Raw genomic sequence first — 19535 nt, 5'->3', positions numbered from 1 at the left:
CCCCCCCCCGACCCGTCTGCCTCACCCTGGCATGACCCTCCTGCGTTCCCACGTGGGACCGGAGCAAGAGTGAGTGTTTGAAAGCAAATGCGAGACCTCTCTCTCTCTCTCTCTCTACCGAAAAACCCTCTTCCTGTTTTCTCTCCCGTTGCCCAATCCGTCTCCTCTTTCATCTCCATCACCATTTGTATAAATCACACACTCTCCATCCAGTGTCGTCCCCCCCCCCCCCCCCCCCGTCCCCCTGCTGGTTTTGTTAGCATAATTCATTCTCTTTCAGCGTCACACGGATCATTATTTGATGTCCGACGTGATTTCTCGTAACGGCTGGGAAAGAAAAGAGAAAGTCATTCCCTCGCCGGCGCTGCCCCGGCTCATAACCCCCACACAGTTCTGTTTGATTGGCATCCGCCGCAGTGTTTGCCAGGAGCGCTGGCAGAGCCCCGCCGCTATTTGCATAAAACAGAAAGGGGGCTCACATTTCCCTGCTGCTCTGTGTTCCGCTGCCCCTCCGCTGCAGGAGAGGAAAAATAAAATGAATCAGCATGCAATACAGAGGAGAGCAGAAGAAAGAAGATACATTAGCGCTATAGGCTCAACTCCTTTCCTTTCCTGGGTGTGACACTTTCTCTTCTACCTCTTTGTAGCCCGTCATGAATTACTCACACAAATCCTACACAATCCGAGTCTTCTTTTTTTATTAAAGGCCCCCCCGCAGTCCGAACCTCTTCCTCTTTGTGGCGCTCGCCGAGCGGCGAGATCTGGACTCAGTCCTGGGCCGACAGCGGGCCGTCCCTGTGCCCTGTGGCTTGACTAGCTGACCGATGAGAGAGAGGGCACGGGGAGGGAGCAGAGGATGGGGGGGGGGGGGTAGTTATAATTGAGAGGAAGTAACAGAGGGGACTAATGGGACGGTTGTTGTGGCACGACTGTGTTCTTCTCGTTTTCCACTGACCTCCTTCAAACGACCCCTCTGCCTCCGTCTGTCCCGTGCGTCCGTCTCTTCGTGCCGCGTGTCCGATATCTGCTGACAGCATGACGCACGAAACAAACCGCTCTTTCGCCGATGCTGTAAACCCCTCGTCCCTCTTCTTCTTCTTCTTTCTTTTTTTTTGGGGGGGGGGGGGGGGGGGGGGGCGTTTCAGTCAAATACTGAAACAAGAGCGGAGAGGCAAACTTGGCTCACACCGACATGAAGTAAAGAACAATGGATCCTTACAGTAGTCAAAGGCTCAAAGGCAAACGGGGGGCGGGGGGGGGCGCGTCGACCTCGACGTGCCGGCAGCTGGACAGACGCGCGTGCGTGTAGAGCGAACCGCCGGCCGAGCCGGGGGAGAGTGAATAAGTCCCATTCAGCCTGATCCCAGCAATGACTGACTGCACTCTTACCGAGGGATTACACTGAGAAGAACATTAGCACACACTTGTAAGAGGATTGCAACACACGTAGGAGAAGACACCACCACTGTCACCACAGCACACCCATTGTTCCACCCCTCCTTTTCAAACCCCCTCCATCCCCTCTGCAGAAGCGCCGGAGGATCCGCTCAGTGCCGGCGTGGTGGCGGGCGCCGTGATCGGCTCGCTCCTGGCCCTGCTATTGGTTGTCGCGCTCATTGCCGTCCTCCTGGCCCGCAGCCGCCGGCAGCAGAGGCGCGGCTACCCCGGCGGCGGGGACTCCGTGGCAACGGGCAGCGGCGGCAACGGCGACGACTACGGCAACAAAGCTCGTTTGCTCTTCGGCGGCGCGGGCAACGGCGGCGGCAAGAACGGGACCGGGGCGAACAACAACGGGCCCATATACACGTACCGGGAAGGCTGCGACGCCACGGGCACTCTGACGGAGAAGGCCAACGACTTCCACCACCATCATCTGCACCACCCCTCGGCCGACAAGCCCCCCTCCGCCCACGACATCCTCCTCAGCGGGGAGATGGGCGAGGCCGAGAGGAGGAAGTTCGACCTGGACGACAGCATGGAGGAGGAAGAGGAGCGGTACGACACGTTCGAGGGCGTCGTGGCCCCGGCCTATCGCGTGCGCAGAGGCCATGGCGGCGAAGAGGAGATGGACGTGTACCTCGACGACGACGACGACGACATGGAGTCTCAGAGAGACGGCTCTGTGATTTCCCGGACTGCCATTTACGTCTGAGGACGACGGAGAGGACATAGAAACGAGTGAGGGCTGGGAATCGGGACGGGAGATGCGGTGGAGGAAGTGGAGGCCCCGCCCCCCTTTCGCCTCCGAACGAACCAACATGGCCTCCGTCCGCTCAACTCCGACCCGCTTCGCATTCAACCCGATTCGAGAGGCGCCATCAATTATATCCTCCTGTAGAATCTTTTTACAAAAACAGAGAGGATTGTAAAGAGAAGTGATTACAAAAGGAAACGGATTCAGGGAGAAGTTGTCGCGAGGCTGACGAAAGGGAGACGTGTGGTAGCAGTGGCTCTGAACTGGGGATGAATGTGTGACTGTGTGTGACTGTGCCACGGAGACGGGGGGCTGTTTCTCTCAGTGTCAGACAAATATGAGAAAAAAAAAAGAAAAGTCACGCAGAGAGCAGAGAAAGAACCACGGCGACTGGCGACGCCGCTGCGCTCTCGTGTTCCCGTGTGCCGAGTGACTACACACACTTTGTATTTGTACACAAGAAAACGTAATCCGCAAAGCCGCTCGCAGCACCACCGCTATTCCCCAAATCGCCCGCCGTTCGATAAACGCCTTCCTGTTTGCAAACGTCCTCCAGCAGCGGACGTCGGCCGCTCTGCTCCTCCTGAGATCGCCTGCGACTTCGCCTGGACCGTTTCAGAACTCGGAGGGGACAAAAAGAGTCTCAACGGCAACAATGACGGAGTTTTTCCGTTAGGCCCCAGCGGCGGCCGGGCGGTTTCCTTGCCCCGCCCCCCCCGTGGACACCGCCTGGTTTCCCGGCGGGTGCAGCTGAGAGCGAGCGAGGCGACAGACTTGCACGCAGCTGTGTGCTAATGTGCGGCCGGCTGTGGTGTTAATGGTGTGCGTCGTCTGTACGCGGTGTCGGCCGCCGCCGCCGCCGCCGCGTCGCTGTGGCACAACTGTTGTTATCGTTGTCGGTGTAGATGTGGTCGTTGTTGTTGTTCTTCTTCTTCTCCTTCTTCTTCTTGTGTAACAGTGTTGATCTCGCGAAACGAAAAAGATGCACGGGCGCCTTGGGGTTTCACACAGTTCCACATTGGGTCGGTAATGACTCATTTAATGGGTGAAAAAAAAAAAGATGGTCTTTTTCTTTGTGTGCGACTCTTCATTTCCCTTATTTCCGTCTCTGTTTGTATGTTTTCCCGAAGCCTCGTTCCCACACACAGCACATTTCTATCTCTTATTCTGTTTTTTTTTTCTTTATTTACATAATGGGCAGCTTAGATGAGTGCCATAATGACTGTGTGCGGGGAGAAGGGGATAACTCCTCTTTATATTCCTATCTGGGTCGCTTTCAACCAGGCAAAAATATTCGGCGGCTTTGTCGGAGGCTGCTGCATTTCATTTATTCATTTCCCCATGTCCCGCGGAACGTTCTTAGGGCTGCGTACCGGATTATTCCGTGTTCTGTGTTCTGATTGGACAGAAGGACATGGTCCAAGACACGTTTCAGGCGGGAAAACAAAACGTGAAAGCAGGCTAAATGAAATCCCAAACGCCCAAATCTTTGTTTTCCTTGCGCGCCGCGAAGCTGCAGGTTAACGCGGCGGGTAAAAATAGCGAGACAATGCGGGGGCTTCTTTGCCTTTAATGAGATCTTTCACCAAACATTAAACATTGAGATAACAGTGTAACGTTCAAGGGGAGGGCTCATCCAAGATGCACCGCTGCATTTGGAAAGGTTGCAGCTTTTTATTTTAATGATGTGGAGACTCTTTAATTCAATAATTTTGTTAGTTTTTTTCGCAGGACATAACTGAGACGTGGCTCTTATGTTTAATACACATTTGCCTTATTGGTTTCCAGGTTTTTTTCTACTCATCTTCTTTTTTTTTCCAGCTCACCAAACTGGGCCGTTTTCTTTCAAAGAACTGTTGAATTGTATGACTTGAGATGAACTGAGAACATCCTCTGCTCTTCAGTGTTACCGCATCGTGACCATACGCGTATTCCCTTATTTACACCTGGCATTAAAATGCATTTTCCTGTGACCCGACCGTAATCGCATAGAGCTCGACTAAAATGAACGCCACAGGCGGAAATGCGTTGAGGACGGACCGTCATCCGATCGGCCAATCCACCTGAGGAGACGGCCAGCGACGCACCGTCACACAACGGACACGAGTATAAATGCAATATACATATTAATACCAAGTTTAAATGTAATCGGGCTTATGGATGTCTTAAGCAGAAGTATTTATTGCAAGGAGCTAAAGCTTGAGGGGATTTCTGGTCCGTTACACAGATCAACAAGTGGTCAGTGCATGGCGTCCCAAAAAGAATCATGTGTCGTCATCTGACAAACAGAATGGCCATCTCCACGGTGACACAATCTCTTTCTGAGTACCTTCTGTATTTACCTTCGGCTTCGGCCGACCGCCGAGCGCCCCGGCCCGCCCGCGATAAGACGACCTCGTCTTTACAGTCTCGCGGAGAAATTCTTCAGTATCAATCAGCATCCGGCCACCGGACGCATTCTAACGCCAGGTGTAATCCCAGTCTGTGTCGCTCTAGACATGCGGTGTGATTGTGCCGTGTGTGTGTTCAACTGTCGGTGGCTTGAGTCTGGTCCAAACTAAAACGTGTGTGGTATTAAAGCTTTTGTATAATCTCTGTGGAGTTCAGTGAATTCATTCAAATGTGTTTTGAAGGTGATACATATCAACACACGGGATATTTATGGGAAATGATCTGAAAAGGGAATTTTTAAAGGAATGAATGAGGCCTATTTATAAAAAAGATATTATTAGAAGTCGCGTATGTTCATTATTAATTACAATGTAGGATTATACTGTGATAATAATCAAGATGTATTTACTCAGAATGAATGAATCAACTCTTTTAAGATCACAACACAGACTCTTCCCCATGAATTGAAATCTGAGATATTTGAATTTTTACAATAGTTTTATCTTGGGTTCATTTTTTTTTGATCTTGTAGATCAACTTTTACAGCAATTTGAACCCACAATCTAAAGCTGTAACTTGTGTTTTTGTGAAACCTGTTCTTACTATAGACTTTAAACGGAGCTCTTGGCTGCCTGGACACGTCTTCCTCGCGCCGCCGTGATTCTGAACGTTGCGATCGCAACCTAATTAGTTCTCAAAGTTCTTGTAGCGTGCACGTCCCCTCGGCGAGAAGAACCCATCGTCGGGCATAACTTTTTTTTTGTTTTTTGCACAACCCATTTTCAATGAGAAAAAACAAACAGAAAACTTTCTGGAACACTTCTCTGTGGGGAAACAACTTGGTAATGAATTAATCAGAAGAGTCATTTCATCAGTCTATAATCCACATCTTGTACTCGGCGTCGTGCACCTGCTCAGGGATATTAAGCTTCATCTCTTTTGTTTTTGAAGAAAGCGTTGTCCCTCCGTCACCGACGTTCCCGTCCCTTTGCACACGGTCCCAACATGGAAGCTTCCCGCTGCGCAACACTTTTGCCGGTTACTTTCTGGATTAATCGATAAATTGTTTGGTCCATAAAAGGTCGAACGTGTTTCCCAAAACCCCAAGACGATGTTTTGTTTTGTCAATACACCAAAGATATATTCAGTTCACTGTCACATACGAGCGAGGAAACCAGAACATATTCACATTTAAGAAGCTGAAACCATCGAATTTTCAAAGACCAAAATAGTTGGCGATTAATTTAGAAACCGATTAACGGTTGCAGCTCTACATTCATCACATCTTCAAGATGAGATATCCACATTCAGATCACTGTTTGTCGCCTTCACACCAATAATAATCTGCACAATCTATAATCTGGGGAAATGTGCTGTCAGACCAAGAAGTCTAGTAAACGAAATGAATTAGAAATAATGAGTAATGTGACTTTATCAGTTCAAGATTTCATTCAGAAGAATGGAGTGAAAAGGGACCGCAGAGAAAGATCTGACAAAAAAAAGCAAACAATCTTCTTCCTCCGTGTGGCAGAACTTGAAACTAATCTCATTAACTAATTGAATTGATGCTCAACAAGAAACGCTCGTCTCCAGTGATTCGATTTAATCACCCGGCAACGAGGAGGCTTGACTTCGCTCCTCGCGGCCAGCGAGGCGGTCCGTCCCGGCGGCCTGTCCGGTGAGCCCGCGACGGGGTCGTGCCAGTTACGGGCGTCCCGCTCTGACCTTTAGCCCCCCGCTGCCACGCCTCGCGTGCCGCGCTGCTCGGGGAGGTTGCAGTCCCGAACGCGGCCCCCTGTTAAGTCCTGTCCCCGCCGCCTGTGAGCGCGGCGCCCATGCTAAGCAGCGGACGCTTTAACAGGTCACTTGGCTCTGTCGGGTGGGGGGTGGAATGAGGGGTGGTAGCTCACTGCTCCGTCTGGGGAATACCAAGCAGGCTGGGAGGGAGAGCGGGAGCCTCTTTTCAGATCAGAGAAACGGGGAGTTGAAAAAAGAAGAGAAACTGAAACCTCAGCCCCAGTCGGGAGCACGAGAAGACATCGCCGAGGGCTCTGGGGTTTTTTGTCTTCCCGTAAAACCACCTGAGACCCAGAACGTTTGAAACACTGTCAGTTATTCACCGCCGAGCTTGAAGTGCGCGATGGGCAGATTTGTTCCTCGTGGAGCCCAGTTGGTTGGCTGCGGCGCGGAGACGACAGGGGGAGCGACGCGAGGGGAACACGTGATTGGCGGGAGGGGATTCGCGGCATTCCGACAAGGACGGCCAGGCGGTAGGTAGGCAGGTAGGTAGGCAGGTAGGTAGGCAGGTAGGTAGGTAGGTAGGCAGGTAGGTAGGTAGGTAGGTAAGCAGGCGAAACCTCAGAGGAGGGGTTTTCGTCGAGTGCGGCGCCCCCCCCCCCCCTTCCGCCGTGCGCTCATTGGCCGCTTCAACCCAACAACAATTGACAGTCATTTCCAACCGAGCCAATTAGTGGATGAAAAAAAAAAAGGCTCCGTCCTGTTTAGGCTCCTTCAGGGCGGTCTACCGGGCGACAGATCTTTTTAATTGTATAGAAATGTTCGGCGGCGCTCAAGGGACCCCAGTGCAGGGGTGGAATTATATATATATATATATATATATATATATATCCTTCTCTTTCATATTCCTTCCCTCTCTGCCCAGCACAAGCTGCTCTCTCTCTCTCTCTATGTTTAATTCAGCAGAAGGCATGAAAGTGTTCCGCATTATCTCTCTGCTTCACTCTGAAGGAGGAGGACGACGGCGAAGACGGAAGGAGAGCGAGAGAGAGAGAAGGGGAACAGAGAGAGAGAGAGAGAGAAGGGGAACGGAGAGAGAGAGAGAGAGCGGAGGAAGAAGAGGGCCTATTAGTTATTGAGCTCAGCTTTTGTTGTTAATCCAGTTAAAGCCAAGCCTCCGCCAGGCCAGCTGAGACTCCAGCAGCTGTGGATGAGGCCTCCTCTTCCTCTTCCTCTTCCTCCTCCTCCTCCTCCTCCTCCTCCTCCCAACACTGGTTAGAAGAGGTGTCACTGAACTCTGGAGCCAATTTACAACACTGCCCTGTTTTCCAGATTCGCAGGATGCCTCCCTCCTCTCCCACTGTGCGGCGCCTGCAGTCTCCTGTTCTATACTTAGTCATGCAATTTGTCATGGCCTGCTTGGTCTTAGTTGTTCTTTTTGTTTGTTGGTCCAGATTTTTTCGTTTTTCAGGTGTTGGGAGAGAGGAGATGTTGAGAATCTGTGCAGGTCCGTTCATTCTTAATGGATGGCTCTCATTGGTTTGCTTGCTTTTTTAATGGTGTAGAGGTTCAAGGTGGAGGCACGTGATTCTTTTCGTCGCCTCCCTTTGCAGCCGTGTAGGTAGTTTTTCTTCATACGAGACGTATCGGTCCTGCAGTTGTGGATCTTTAGGTTTTTGGGTTTGGTTAAGTTTGGACAAAAGCTAGACGTTTCATTCTTTACTGTTCTACCTTTTTGTTCTCGCTTGCAAATTAGTTTTTGAATTTTGTGCAGTGCATACATCCTATAAGTTGGCATATAGTGTTAGATTGTACCCCCAGTCACTGCTGTATGGGGTAACATGTTTCAGTCAGGACCCCTACAGTCAAAATTAGTTCATTGCAACAATCGCAATAAGTTATATTTGGTGGTATAACTCTCGAGGTAGGGAGAGCACACCTCCCTACCCTTCCACGGGCCTCCACGTACTGTGAGGCAGGGAGAGCAGCAGTTAAAGACCCCCAGCTTAAATAGAGCGCGTGATATGAGCTCTGCCATGTGAATGAATAGCAGAGGATCGGCTGAGCCGTCAGCTGATGTGGGCGGGCACATGTCTCCACTGTCAGCTGATGTTCCGGATCGCGGCTGAGCTTTATTTCGTGTCTGTTTTCAATACACTTGATTGTCAGGCTTTCTATGCATTCACTAATTGAAAAAAAAAGAAAGAAATTCAGCTGGTGTGTAGTTCAGGTACTTTGAGCTTTGACCATCAAGAGGACCAGACTGTTGTCGTGTTTCATCGTGACCTTGTTCCTCTTTTAATTTTCTCTCCAGGAGAGTTTGTGCTCCGTCCCCTCATCACGATACAGCGTCGTGCTCTATTCAACCCACATTCAAATTTGAAATATCCAACTTCATCTCACTCAAAGATCCCGGAGCATTCCTTTTAATGAAGCAGATCTAAGAGAGCTCATTATATCTGCTGTTCCTGGCCCCTGAAATCCAGAAATGAAGATATATCCGAGCCGTTAACGTGATTGGGTGTGAATGCGGCACCGTAACAGCCGACACAATGCTGGCAGCCGGAGATGCTAGACTGTGATTGTGACCTTAACGTTGACAGAGGGAGCCGTGTAAGCCTCGGTTTTTTTTCTTCTTCTTTTCCTAATGAAAACCATTTTTTATCGCTCATCTTTCTGAGACATTCGGGCTTTTATTTCCTCCTGCCTCCATGACCTCACCACTTTTCAATTTCCGTCTGAATCAAAAGTGCCTTTGACGTGTTTTTCGACTCGCGCGAGAAAAACACTTGTGATATTGTGTCAGATCTGGCATCGCAAGAAACGTTGCTTTTATTTCACCTCAAACGGGAAATTTAATAGCAGTGAACGAGACCTCGCGGGGCTCGAGAGTTGACCGCTGAGTGTTTGTTAGGATGTCGGCAGCGTCACTCTGAGGATATTGTACCGCGACAGCGTCAGAGTCATCATGTGATATCTGAGCATGTCACACCTGCATCATGTGACCGTGAAGGTTTAACGCGAGCGACTTTGTTTTGCATTTTCACATCATTTGGGACAAAATTAGACAAACTCCCCTCACAGCACCTTTAAAGATAATCGCAACGTTATTCACAATCCATTCAAAAGATCTGAGATTAGAATAACAAACAGAGCAAAGAGCCGAGCCAACCGGTGTGTGTGTGTGTGTGTGTGTGTGTGTGTGTGTGTGTGTGTGTGTGTGTGTGTGTGTGTGTGTGTGTGTGTGTGTGTGTGTGTGTGTGTGTGTGTGTGTGTGTGTGTGTGTGTGTGTGTGTGTGTGTGTGTGTGAGGGACAAGGTGGAAGACATGACATCGCTCACTGTCATTCCTCTCGCGTGATTATTGACTCTGACAATCCACGACGTATTCCCAGACTCGGGTCTGTCGAGCTCATCATCTGCCACCGTCATAATTCTCCGTGAGGCTGTTTGACGGCTGTTCTTCCTGTTTCATGTCTCCGGTAAACACGTCGGGAGACACTAAGAAAGTCGTTTGGTTTGTTTGAGAGTCCTAGGTTTATTTCCCGTGGGACAGCGGAACACATTACGACGGCAGTGAAGAAACTCCCCAAAAAAGTAGATGGACTCAAATTGCAACGTTAAGGCTGCAAACGACCCACAATGCAACGCTCTGTATTGAATGAACACGTAATTGTCTCGCCCTGAAGTATCATCAAAGTCTCATATTGCGGCCTGTACATGTTCCTTTTTCTCCAGAGTGCGTGGAAGAGAAATCCCAGCATGGGTCTTCTGTTGATTCTGTTCGGGCGCTTCGCTTTGGCGCCGAGTCCAAATCTGACAATGGATGAGAAGACCCTGCAGACTCCTCATCAATCGGCATTGTGAGACAACAAGACGGACGATTTCTTGCTCAGTTTAGACTGGCTGTGATGGATTTCAGGGGAAACTCTTTCAAACTCGTTCCAACTCAGTGAAGCTGTTGGGAGACAAGCGAGGGTTATCTTCGCCCACGGGAATATGTATGTTTTTTCCTCTCAATGAAAAGCGGCCTTTTCTGACTGAATACGAGATTATAACACTTACGCAGGGACATGTTTTCTCTCTATTGTCGTCGTTGGACGGCCGCCCAGCTCCCGTCTTCCCCCGGTTCCTTTGAGAGTGGAAACCGCATGATGGGAAGAAAAAAGCCCTTTAAACAGATCCAATATCAAGTCTGTCAGAGAATCCCCGTTATCTGTTTGACAGAATAGCAGACAGAAGAAAAGGGTTTATTTATATTGATCAAGGGGCAAAGAGCCGGACTTAATTCTCAAACTGTGGCGCCACTGCAGCATTAGAAAAAGTGCACACCTCACTTGATTATGGTCATGGCTGAAATTGACAACAAAATAACTTTGATGGTGAGTCAGTGCATTTCTGTTTTCTGGCTCCAATTCAAACTGTTTGTGTTACTAAACACGAAGTACCTGCAAACAAGTCATTTAACAAGTGACTGTTACATCACTTTGCCATTGAAACACTAAAATTGCCTGCTGTTTCTTTAAATTATAAAAGATGAAAGAAATGCAGCCTCCGTGGGAATCCTGTTAGATGGTTTGCGTCTTGTTTTTCCGGCTCAAACGCCTCAAAGTGACACCAGACATTAATTTCGTATAACCTCAGATAAGCTGAGATCCAAATCCGCGCGTAGGCGTCAGATGTTGTTCTGCCCATGTGGTATTCTCCCTCCTTATCGGAACTGCACATATCACAGCGAGGAAGAACCCTCCGTCCCCATCCATCAGGTCAACGCCGATCACCGGCCAGATATTTGGTTGCCGTGGTGTTTCTCCTCCCGGGGGGGGGGGGGGGGGGGGGGGGGGGAGTGAGACGGGACGGGAGCTGGAGTCGGCTGCGAAAATAATCAGATCCCTGTTTGTCCAGGGGGAGAAAAAGTGTGAGATGTTTTTGTGTGTGGGTTTAGTTTGTGTGGTGACGGGGACCTTTCGCGGAGCTCCGGACTTGAGTCCATAAGCTCTCAGGCTTACGGGACTGTCGGGCCCCTAATGCCAAAGTCAACTTCTCAGGAAATCCTCTTTAAATTTCAGAGTGCGTTTGGTGTTGTGGTGATCAAAGTCGAAGAAGTCGCGTTCCCATTCCCAATGACACTTGTTAATTCATCACTTTCCTTTCGTTCTTTTTCAAGTTAAAATAACAAACTCTCCTGTAGCGGAACAGGAGTCGGCCCGCAGCTGGTTAGCCTAGCTTAGCATAAAGACCAAGTGGCTGGCGGTTTGGCGGTTGAGCCTTTTCACGGCCTTGCTGTGAGGAGCAAACTCGGCTGCTGACTTGGTTTTTATTGTAAATATTTTTTGGAGTTGTGTAACTTTATCCTCAAAACATGAAAGATGAGGATTATGAAGCAGCAACCTCAAATTGAGGATGCTTCCGTGGAGTCGGCCATGTTGGGCGGCCATTTTTCTACAGTAGCCCAGAGCGGACAAACCATTCGCTGGCTCTGGAGAGGGGCTTTTGCCACTTTACGTAACTTGAGGGCCACCGTAGTTTCTCCTACTTGACCTCTAGGTGCCACTAAATCCTACACGCTGAACATTTGAATTATGTTATTAGAACATGTTTGAACTGCTGATGACGAGGGTCATCTTAAACTTTCTGCCAGGGTTGTTGATCGACACCAATGACGCTGCAGTTTCTTTTCTTTTCTTCTTTTCTTTTTATTCTAAGAAAGGATTTATCTTTAATGGTGCCCTCATGTTATAGTTGGCTCACGTGTTTTATTTTTGAGAAAGTATATCGCAAAAATTACAACTGATACAAGCAACTTGGGAAATGGGACGAAAATGAGTTGAAAACGTTCGATTGGACAAATACGTCGATTCATGCTTTTCATCTTCTAGCAGTAATTTTGATTCTCGGATCTACAAAGCTTCGGTTCTGCAATCGTTGGTACAGACCATCATCTCCTCTTGATGTTTTGTGTTTATCTTGGATTGAAGTCGCTGCAAACTCAACTACGTGACTGTCGGGATGATCGAGTGCTGTTAAGATGAAAAAGATAATTTGCAGGCTCACCAGTAGATACTGCCGGTGAGCGCTTGAGACAGAATGGGGATGGAGAGCAAAACACTGTCTATGACTTAGTGATGGATAAAACCCACTAAGAGCTCACAGAGTTTGTACTTTTCATTGAGGGGGACGCACTAAGAGAGCGGCTCTGTAAAGTCGCTGGTCAGTGTATCTGAATGTCATTGCCTGTGTCGGAGATGCGCGCTACAGCCTCACGTAGCCGTCACTATGACCCTCGCTGTGCGAGGCCGAACGCGGCCTCCAGTACAACAAAGTGTTCCACTCGACAGAATACGTACGGGCACATGCAGAAGAAAGAAGGAGCAACGCTAGGCGGTGGATTAAAGTGGCAGGAAGTGGAAGCCGCGGAGTCTGGTTCATTCCGCGGGCTCTTCCCCGAGGGGAGGATTGGGAGAAATCTGTGATGTTCTGGCACAAAGTCACACGGCGACGTATCGAGGAGGCATACGGATTCATATCTGTATCTGATTACTGTCTCCTCTCTGACAAACATCTCTTACACTATCAACGCCGGAGTCTAACCCCTGCTGCCAATTTACTGAAGTCGTGGCCGCAGAAGAAATGAAGTGTCTTTTTTTTTCTTCTTTCTTTTTCTGAAATAGCAGAAAGGAAACGTAGGTCGTTCTCACAGGCAGGAGAAAAAACATGTGACACTCCCACACTCACACATCTCAGTTGATAATGAGCACATAGTGATTTTTCCGTCCAGGTGGGACCTTCACGTGCACAAATGAAGCACTTGAAACTCAATATTTAGCAAAAGCATTTACTATATTCGATTGAATTTAACACACATCCAGATGACATCTACATTAAATGTAATTGCTAGCATTTTACATTTCATCAAGCCTTCTCCTGGCGGTCACTTTAGTGAGGACGCTGTCCTGCTTTTCTCATTTCTTCTATTATTTCCTCTTCTTTCTTTTCTCATTTCTAAATCCAGAAGATTACAGTGTTTTGCCTCTGCGGTTTCAGCATACCTATCGCTTATCTTTGCAATGGAACAGTTTGAGAAGTCAATCGCTGCTCAGCCAATAACTGCCGGTTCAGTCTCAGCTCAGTTTTCACGTGGCCAATGACAAAGCATCTCTTTAGCTGCAGGAGCCTTGGAAGAGACACAATTAAAGGTTTAATGATTAAAGAGCTGCGACACGTGAAGACGGAGTGATTACAGTCAGAAGTACAATAAACGTACAGAAATGTGTGGCGGTGCAGATTCTCCTGAGGAACCGTACCCCTCCATGAAACCCTTTTCCCTGAAATCATTATGTTAGTCGTCATCTCATCCAGTTTTAATTTGCCGACATGTTCCGAGTTTCCTCGGAGGCGGTGGGGTGGGGGCTGGCGAAGTCTTCACGGATAAATCCAGAGCTGCTCTGCAAACAATTACTGACAAGAGATGATTTATAAAGCAGGAAGCTACAAGTTATTAATTTTGTGTTATGCCACCCCCCCAAGATTCATCGCTGTCTTGTTTCTTGGGGGCGATGCGTAGAAATCAGCTGTCATTCAGACATTGTTCAGCCCAGGCTGCGAGTGACGTGAATTGTGTTTGTGAAAATGGATTGAACTGGTTTACCACGAAGCAATCTCTAATTTTTTGCAAGAGCTCGACGCTGTATCATATCCTGTTTGAACTTTAGTGGCCGACGTTACATTCATCTAGTTGACGCCTTTGTCCAAAGCAACTTGACAACGCCAACGACCGCGTCCCTGCGACCGCAGCGTCTGCAAAGATAAATATAGCACTTTGTTCATTCACAACATGAGAAAATTATTATAATAATCTGAACATAATCTAGCCAGTAATTACCTTCTGCCATCACAACATAATTAGGAAGAAGAAGAAGAAACTTAATTTATGTTAAAATTGAGATTTCTAAGTTTGGCCTATAAACTGCTAATTAGTGAAAAACTGGCGATTTTACATAATTGGGTTGCGCTCGTCGAAAATGTGCTGCGTAAACAGAGAAAACTGTCGTGGAAAAATACCCCTTTCAAACTCCCCTGCCAGTCCTTAATTGTTAATCATGTGTACATACACGGAGAGGTGTTTTGCAGACGTAGGTAGAATACGGGGGGCGAATATCCCCAAACGCGACCTCACAGGCTTTCGCGGTTTGCTGCATGTCCGGGTTCATCACGCCCAACGATCGTCGCCACGGCGACCCTTTGCGGCGTTTGATTCGCCGTCACCCGAGTCCGCCGGTGAATTGTCAGTCGTCCCGATAACGAATGAGAAACGTTTCCCGCTCTTCGGCGATTGGTTCGGCGATTGTGCGTTAATAACACCAATGTTTTACGATGCGACCAGATGATAATATGTGTTGCTCTGAGACGGAGGCGAGGGATCGAGTCTTTGCCGCGCAGTTCTAATAATTCTCGAAATGACGGATTGTTACGAGACAGAAAAGTCTCATTAAATCAAGACATCGATTCATTTCTGTTGCGGTTGCAACAATGGCGCTGCAGTTTGCTCCTGTAATTTATATTAAAACCGTTTAGTCCGACGTTGGTACAGTGTGTTCGCAGCCACGCGGGGGAGATGTCATTTTTAACTTCAGAGCATCTTCTTGTGTAACCAGCAGCAGCAGCAGCAGCCCACACATGATCCGATCTGTGCGTTCGCAGCGGGTCCCACCAGGCGCCGGCCCGTCTCCCTTATGGGCCCACGGACTTTTCTGCTGCAGTCGGAAAAAGCGACTCTGAGTAACTCCCATCGACCGCAGCCTTGAACCTTATCTCAGAAAAACACCTTGTATTGTCCTGTCCTCCTCACTAACATATTCTTTTATCTCCTGGCAAGTCAAATAACCACTCTCGCCTTTTTGGCTTTTGAGCTTTTTTGGTTTGTTTTTTTCCTACTTCTGTTTTTGCGAAGTATCTGTACTGCGCCGCGGCGATGCTTTTGACCCTGCACTCATTGCTGCTGGATCCTCGTCGAGGCGGATTCACCTGGTTTCTCTCTGTGGAAAAATGTGCAGGCAAAACAAAACCTTCACCCTCGGAAAAATACAAGTGGGAAGTAAATACACAAGAAACTACCGCGGACGTTCGATTATCCGCAGTTATTTTTAAGGGATGCCGAACAAATGAACCTTTTCTGGAGTCCATTTTCATTTGCTCTGCTCGGAGAATTGAACTCTCTGACAGAATGTTTGCCGGTTTGTGTTTGTGTTGAATACCTTGGTTTATGACTCACTACTTGCAGAAGTGTAACCATCTGCCTTGGCTGTACTGTTCGGCCAATGTTAACAAGGTAGCATGCTAAGCTGCGCGTCGGTGGATGCTATTAACCTCGAGAATCCGTCCGTGTTTGATCGAGGCTCTGACCCGGTTGTCTTGTAGTTGTTGGTTCCATTAAACTTCTCGTTGGAAGGCAGTTCAGGTTAAAGGAGGCTGAGCGTTGAGCCTCGCCTCATCACCGCGCAGGTTCACGCCTCAAAGCCGAGCTCCGCATCCCCAATCTGCCTGAAAGAAGTTTCTCTCTCAAGCCACCTCTCTCTCTCTCTCGCCGTCTTCCCCCCTCATTATTTCTCCTTTCATACGTCTCTCTCCTCCTGTTTCAAACACACAAACTAGAACTCGTTATCTTTAATGCCACCCAGCGCAGCTTCCCCTCTCACGCTAACAAGAGCGGGATTCCTGAGCCATCGCTCGGCGCTTTCTTCTTCTTCTCGGTTTTCATCCCTCCTTCCCTCTCTACATCTGTTGTGCAGATGAGAGGAGGCCCTGGTCTCTGTCTGCAGGGGTTTAAACATCCTTTTTTGATTCCTCTTCAAGGGTGAAATTATTCCAGGGTGTAGCAGTCAGGCAGCTGTTATCTGCAGCAAGATGGTATCGCAAGAGGAAAAAAAATGAAACAGGCCAACGTGTCCGACGATTATTTTCATTGGGCGTGAACCAGTCGCAGTTATTTGAACGTCAGAACTTGTTTCTTATTCGTTTATACCAATTGAAGCGAAATCCTAAATATCTCCACCTTCACCCTCATATGTCAGGATGACAGATAAAATAATCGCTTGGACAAGCTGAAGGAGTCACTGATGCGGTCTTGTCTGCAGCGCAGTCCATCTATTCTGGACGTCCGCGGGTGCAGAGGTAGTGTTGTAGTTAGTTTTTTACAATTTCCTGGTTGCCTTTTGATTCTCCACCAACCTCGTCGGGACTTTTCAGCCCCGTAACACGGCTATGTAGCTGAAAATGTTCCCACATTTTTAATCTGTTTGAGTTGACGGGCAGAGCGGTGGAAGGCAAGGCATCGGAGACGTTAACAGGATGCAATGCATATATGCGACAAGTGGTATGCTAATATGTAGCCTAGCTCCGTACAAAAGGAGATTGACGGGCCTCAATGTGCGTTATTTGGTTAAATGAATAGATCTGAGATACAGTAGAATTTTACTTTCTCAGAGTCACAATCTAATGAATAACTTTTTATGTATTCGGTGCCATCTGAATGTGGCTACTTCGCTCAATTCTGTCAATGCAATCCTGATTGCATTGGCATCCAGAGAGTTGGCAAGTTAACTAAGGCGGAGTGAGGGGGCGCCGTCTTTTTCCAAGTATTGTCGGAGGGGACGAAGACAGTCGCAGACTTTAGCAGATGTTTTAATTTCATGTGCTTTGTGCCGGGTTGCACAAAAACCAAAACCGCTGCGCTGACGGTGGGCGGAAGATGCAGACTCGGGTTGTTGTTGTAGCAACCGGTTTCACAGCGATATCAAAAACATCGTAACGGAGCGTTAACCTGCTGCATTCGAGGAGGCCTTGGTGAGAACCACGCGACTCCGACCCTCCCGTAGTTATCATCCAAGGCGACTTCAATCAGTCGCCTCTGTCGGATATTTCCTGGCGTCTCATACTGCAAATATTGTGGTTCACTCTGAATCAATTCATCATGTTGAAGAGGTAATTAGCAGGTTTGTGTTGACATCTGTTAACTGCGGCAGGTTCAGCATGAATATGCATATTTGCATGATACCACAGACACATCCACTCCTCCGCATATACGTCTTAATACTTAATACATCCACCAGTCATGATGTGATTTCACTGGGTTCCTTCTTCTTCTCCTCGCACGTTGCTGTTTACATTTCATATCTTCTCGACTTTGCACCAGTCACATTGTTTTTTTCTGTATTCGAGCGTTATTAAAAGCGGGGCGGGCTTTTCCAAAGGGATCTGTTCTGATGTGTTATAGTGTAGACTCGACGGTGCGTGAGTGGCGACGGTAAACAAGGGAAAATTGGGTTTTCACGATGAGACGCCGGGGGATTTTGGCGCCCGCTTGGAAAACTTCCGAGAGAGGAATGACGGTGATTTCTATCTCAATGAGGGCACAGAGACAAACCCGCAGGATGCACTGTGCGCCACCACTTCCTGAGCCGCTCCTGCCGCATCACCGTGGATTCCTTCTGCCTGTGACCCCGTTGGGTCTTTTCCCATTTCCTACCAATTTAACACACGAACGTGGAATATTCATTTCTCCTCTTCAATTTCCCCCTCGAGCAGCTTCGAGGGTGGAAAAATCACCTCGTAAATACTCAGCCCCGCTCCAAAAGGGCGCCTGGTTTTCAGCAGTGATTGACGCGTCTGAACCATTATCCTCATTCGATACGGATGCTGGGGCAGCTGCTAAGAGCAGCAAACTTAATATCTGTCATGTGGATTGAAGAAACAATTTGAGATCTGTTGTTTCTGTATGTTTTCTTCCACACTTGTTTTCCGTTGCAGTGTTTTTTTTGGCTCCTGCACCGGAGAGCGACGGCTCATCTGCAAAGCTCTGATCGGCTCCATTGTTTATCCAAGTGGGAGAACTGCCGTCAATAATCACAACACCAGACATATGATCCGTTTAGAAAATCGGAGATTGGTGCAGAGAGTTCCGGGGCTCATGGGAACGGGCTATCAAAATTCAGCCCGAGTATTTGGTATTTATTGGAAACGGCCGGGGATTGTTATTAGGATTTAAATTAAAGTTCAGTCGGTTTTTCAAAAATGTCTGGCGGTACAGCATATGAGCTTGTATGGCAATGAAATGGAACGATTGGAGTTTAAGAGGCCATTAAAAGAGACTGAATTGCAGAAAGTTTTTGGGATTTTCATATCTTCTCGGGTCAAAGTGACAATAATGTACAAATATGCCGTCAGAAGTTAACGTCCTGAATTTGTGTTCTGAAGGAACAAATATTAAACGGTAAAAATCGACTCAATTTGCGCAGAAAACTGCCGCTGTGCAGGTGCAAAGGAAGAAAACAAGATGAATGATGTTTTTCCCGTTCTTTGTCTTTTCTGTTTTGGGAAATATTGAATAATTTCTATGAAGTTTATGAGAAGTGTGGAGGGGAAATGGGCCCCATCTCGCGCTGCCTTTGATAAAGGAAAATGGACGTAGTCACCGGGTACGGAAAATGACGCCCATGGCGACCAGCAGAGGGCGACTATAAGAAAATGACTTCTCACTTGTTCTATAACCTCAGTAAACATTTTCCTGAGGAGTTTATGGTTAAATCTCTCGTTTTAAGTCTTTTTCCAATGCAGCACGATGTTCATTTTCTACATTATTTTTCAGTTGGAGTCAAATAGACGACGACGCACCCTAGCGTGGATACAATTTGATCGACAGCTGGTCCGTCCAATCGGTGCACGGTTGCAGGTTTCGGTGGACGAGCTCCGTCGGACCACTACCCCCAATTCTACGTCCGGTTAATAAACACACAAACAACATGGCGCTGGTCAAAATGTGAAACTCGAGGCTTCAAAATGGCCGCTCACCAACCAACGCGTGACATCGCTGTGTTTTGCATCTTGGTCACAAGCCACTACTGTTTCTTTTGAACTCTGTAATTTGTGTACAAGTTAGTGGAGTGAACGTTTTAATATTTCACCCTAAGTTGTAGAAGTTCAATGAAAATCCCTTCTCAAAAGTTGTACCTGACTACAGCACATGTACTCAATTCTTGGTCAGAGGCAGAAAGTTCTGATTGTGCGGTTTTGTTACTTCCTGTCTGTTTGACCCGTGACCCCGCAGGCCGCAGACATTCTGAAATCAGGGGGAAATGAGACGCGTTCTTCGTTTCTGAATGGTTCATCCGTTTTCATGTACGCACATCTTCGATCCACCAGCAACATCCCGGTTATAA

The 19535-nt window shown here is 48.0% G+C and overlaps 1 protein-coding gene across 4 annotated transcripts in view; it reads left to right on the top strand.

Moving 5' to 3' along the window:
- Nucleotides 1-19535, top strand: part of pvrl2l (PVR cell adhesion molecule related 2 like) — a 203676-nt gene that overhangs the window by 119842 nt on the left and 64299 nt on the right. The window contains exon 7 of one of the 4 annotated variants that reach the window (XM_035620412.2): nt 1530-4789. The exons of the other annotated variants lie outside the window; for them this stretch is intronic. Coding sequence (XP_035476305.2) covers nt 1530-2152 — 623 coding nt within the window. The 3' untranslated portion in view covers nt 2153-4789. Of the gene's footprint in view, nt 1-1529; nt 4790-19535 lie in introns of those variants that run through there. 4 annotated transcript variants of the gene reach the window in all.

Source organism: Scophthalmus maximus, chromosome 22, assembly GCF_022379125.1.
Source record: "Scophthalmus maximus strain ysfricsl-2021 chromosome 22, ASM2237912v1, whole genome shotgun sequence".
NCBI classification, from domain to species: domain Eukaryota; kingdom Metazoa; phylum Chordata; class Actinopteri; order Pleuronectiformes; family Scophthalmidae; genus Scophthalmus; species Scophthalmus maximus.
The sequence above is the reverse complement of the archived record's forward strand: the minus strand, read 5'-3'. Positions and strand labels throughout refer to the sequence as shown.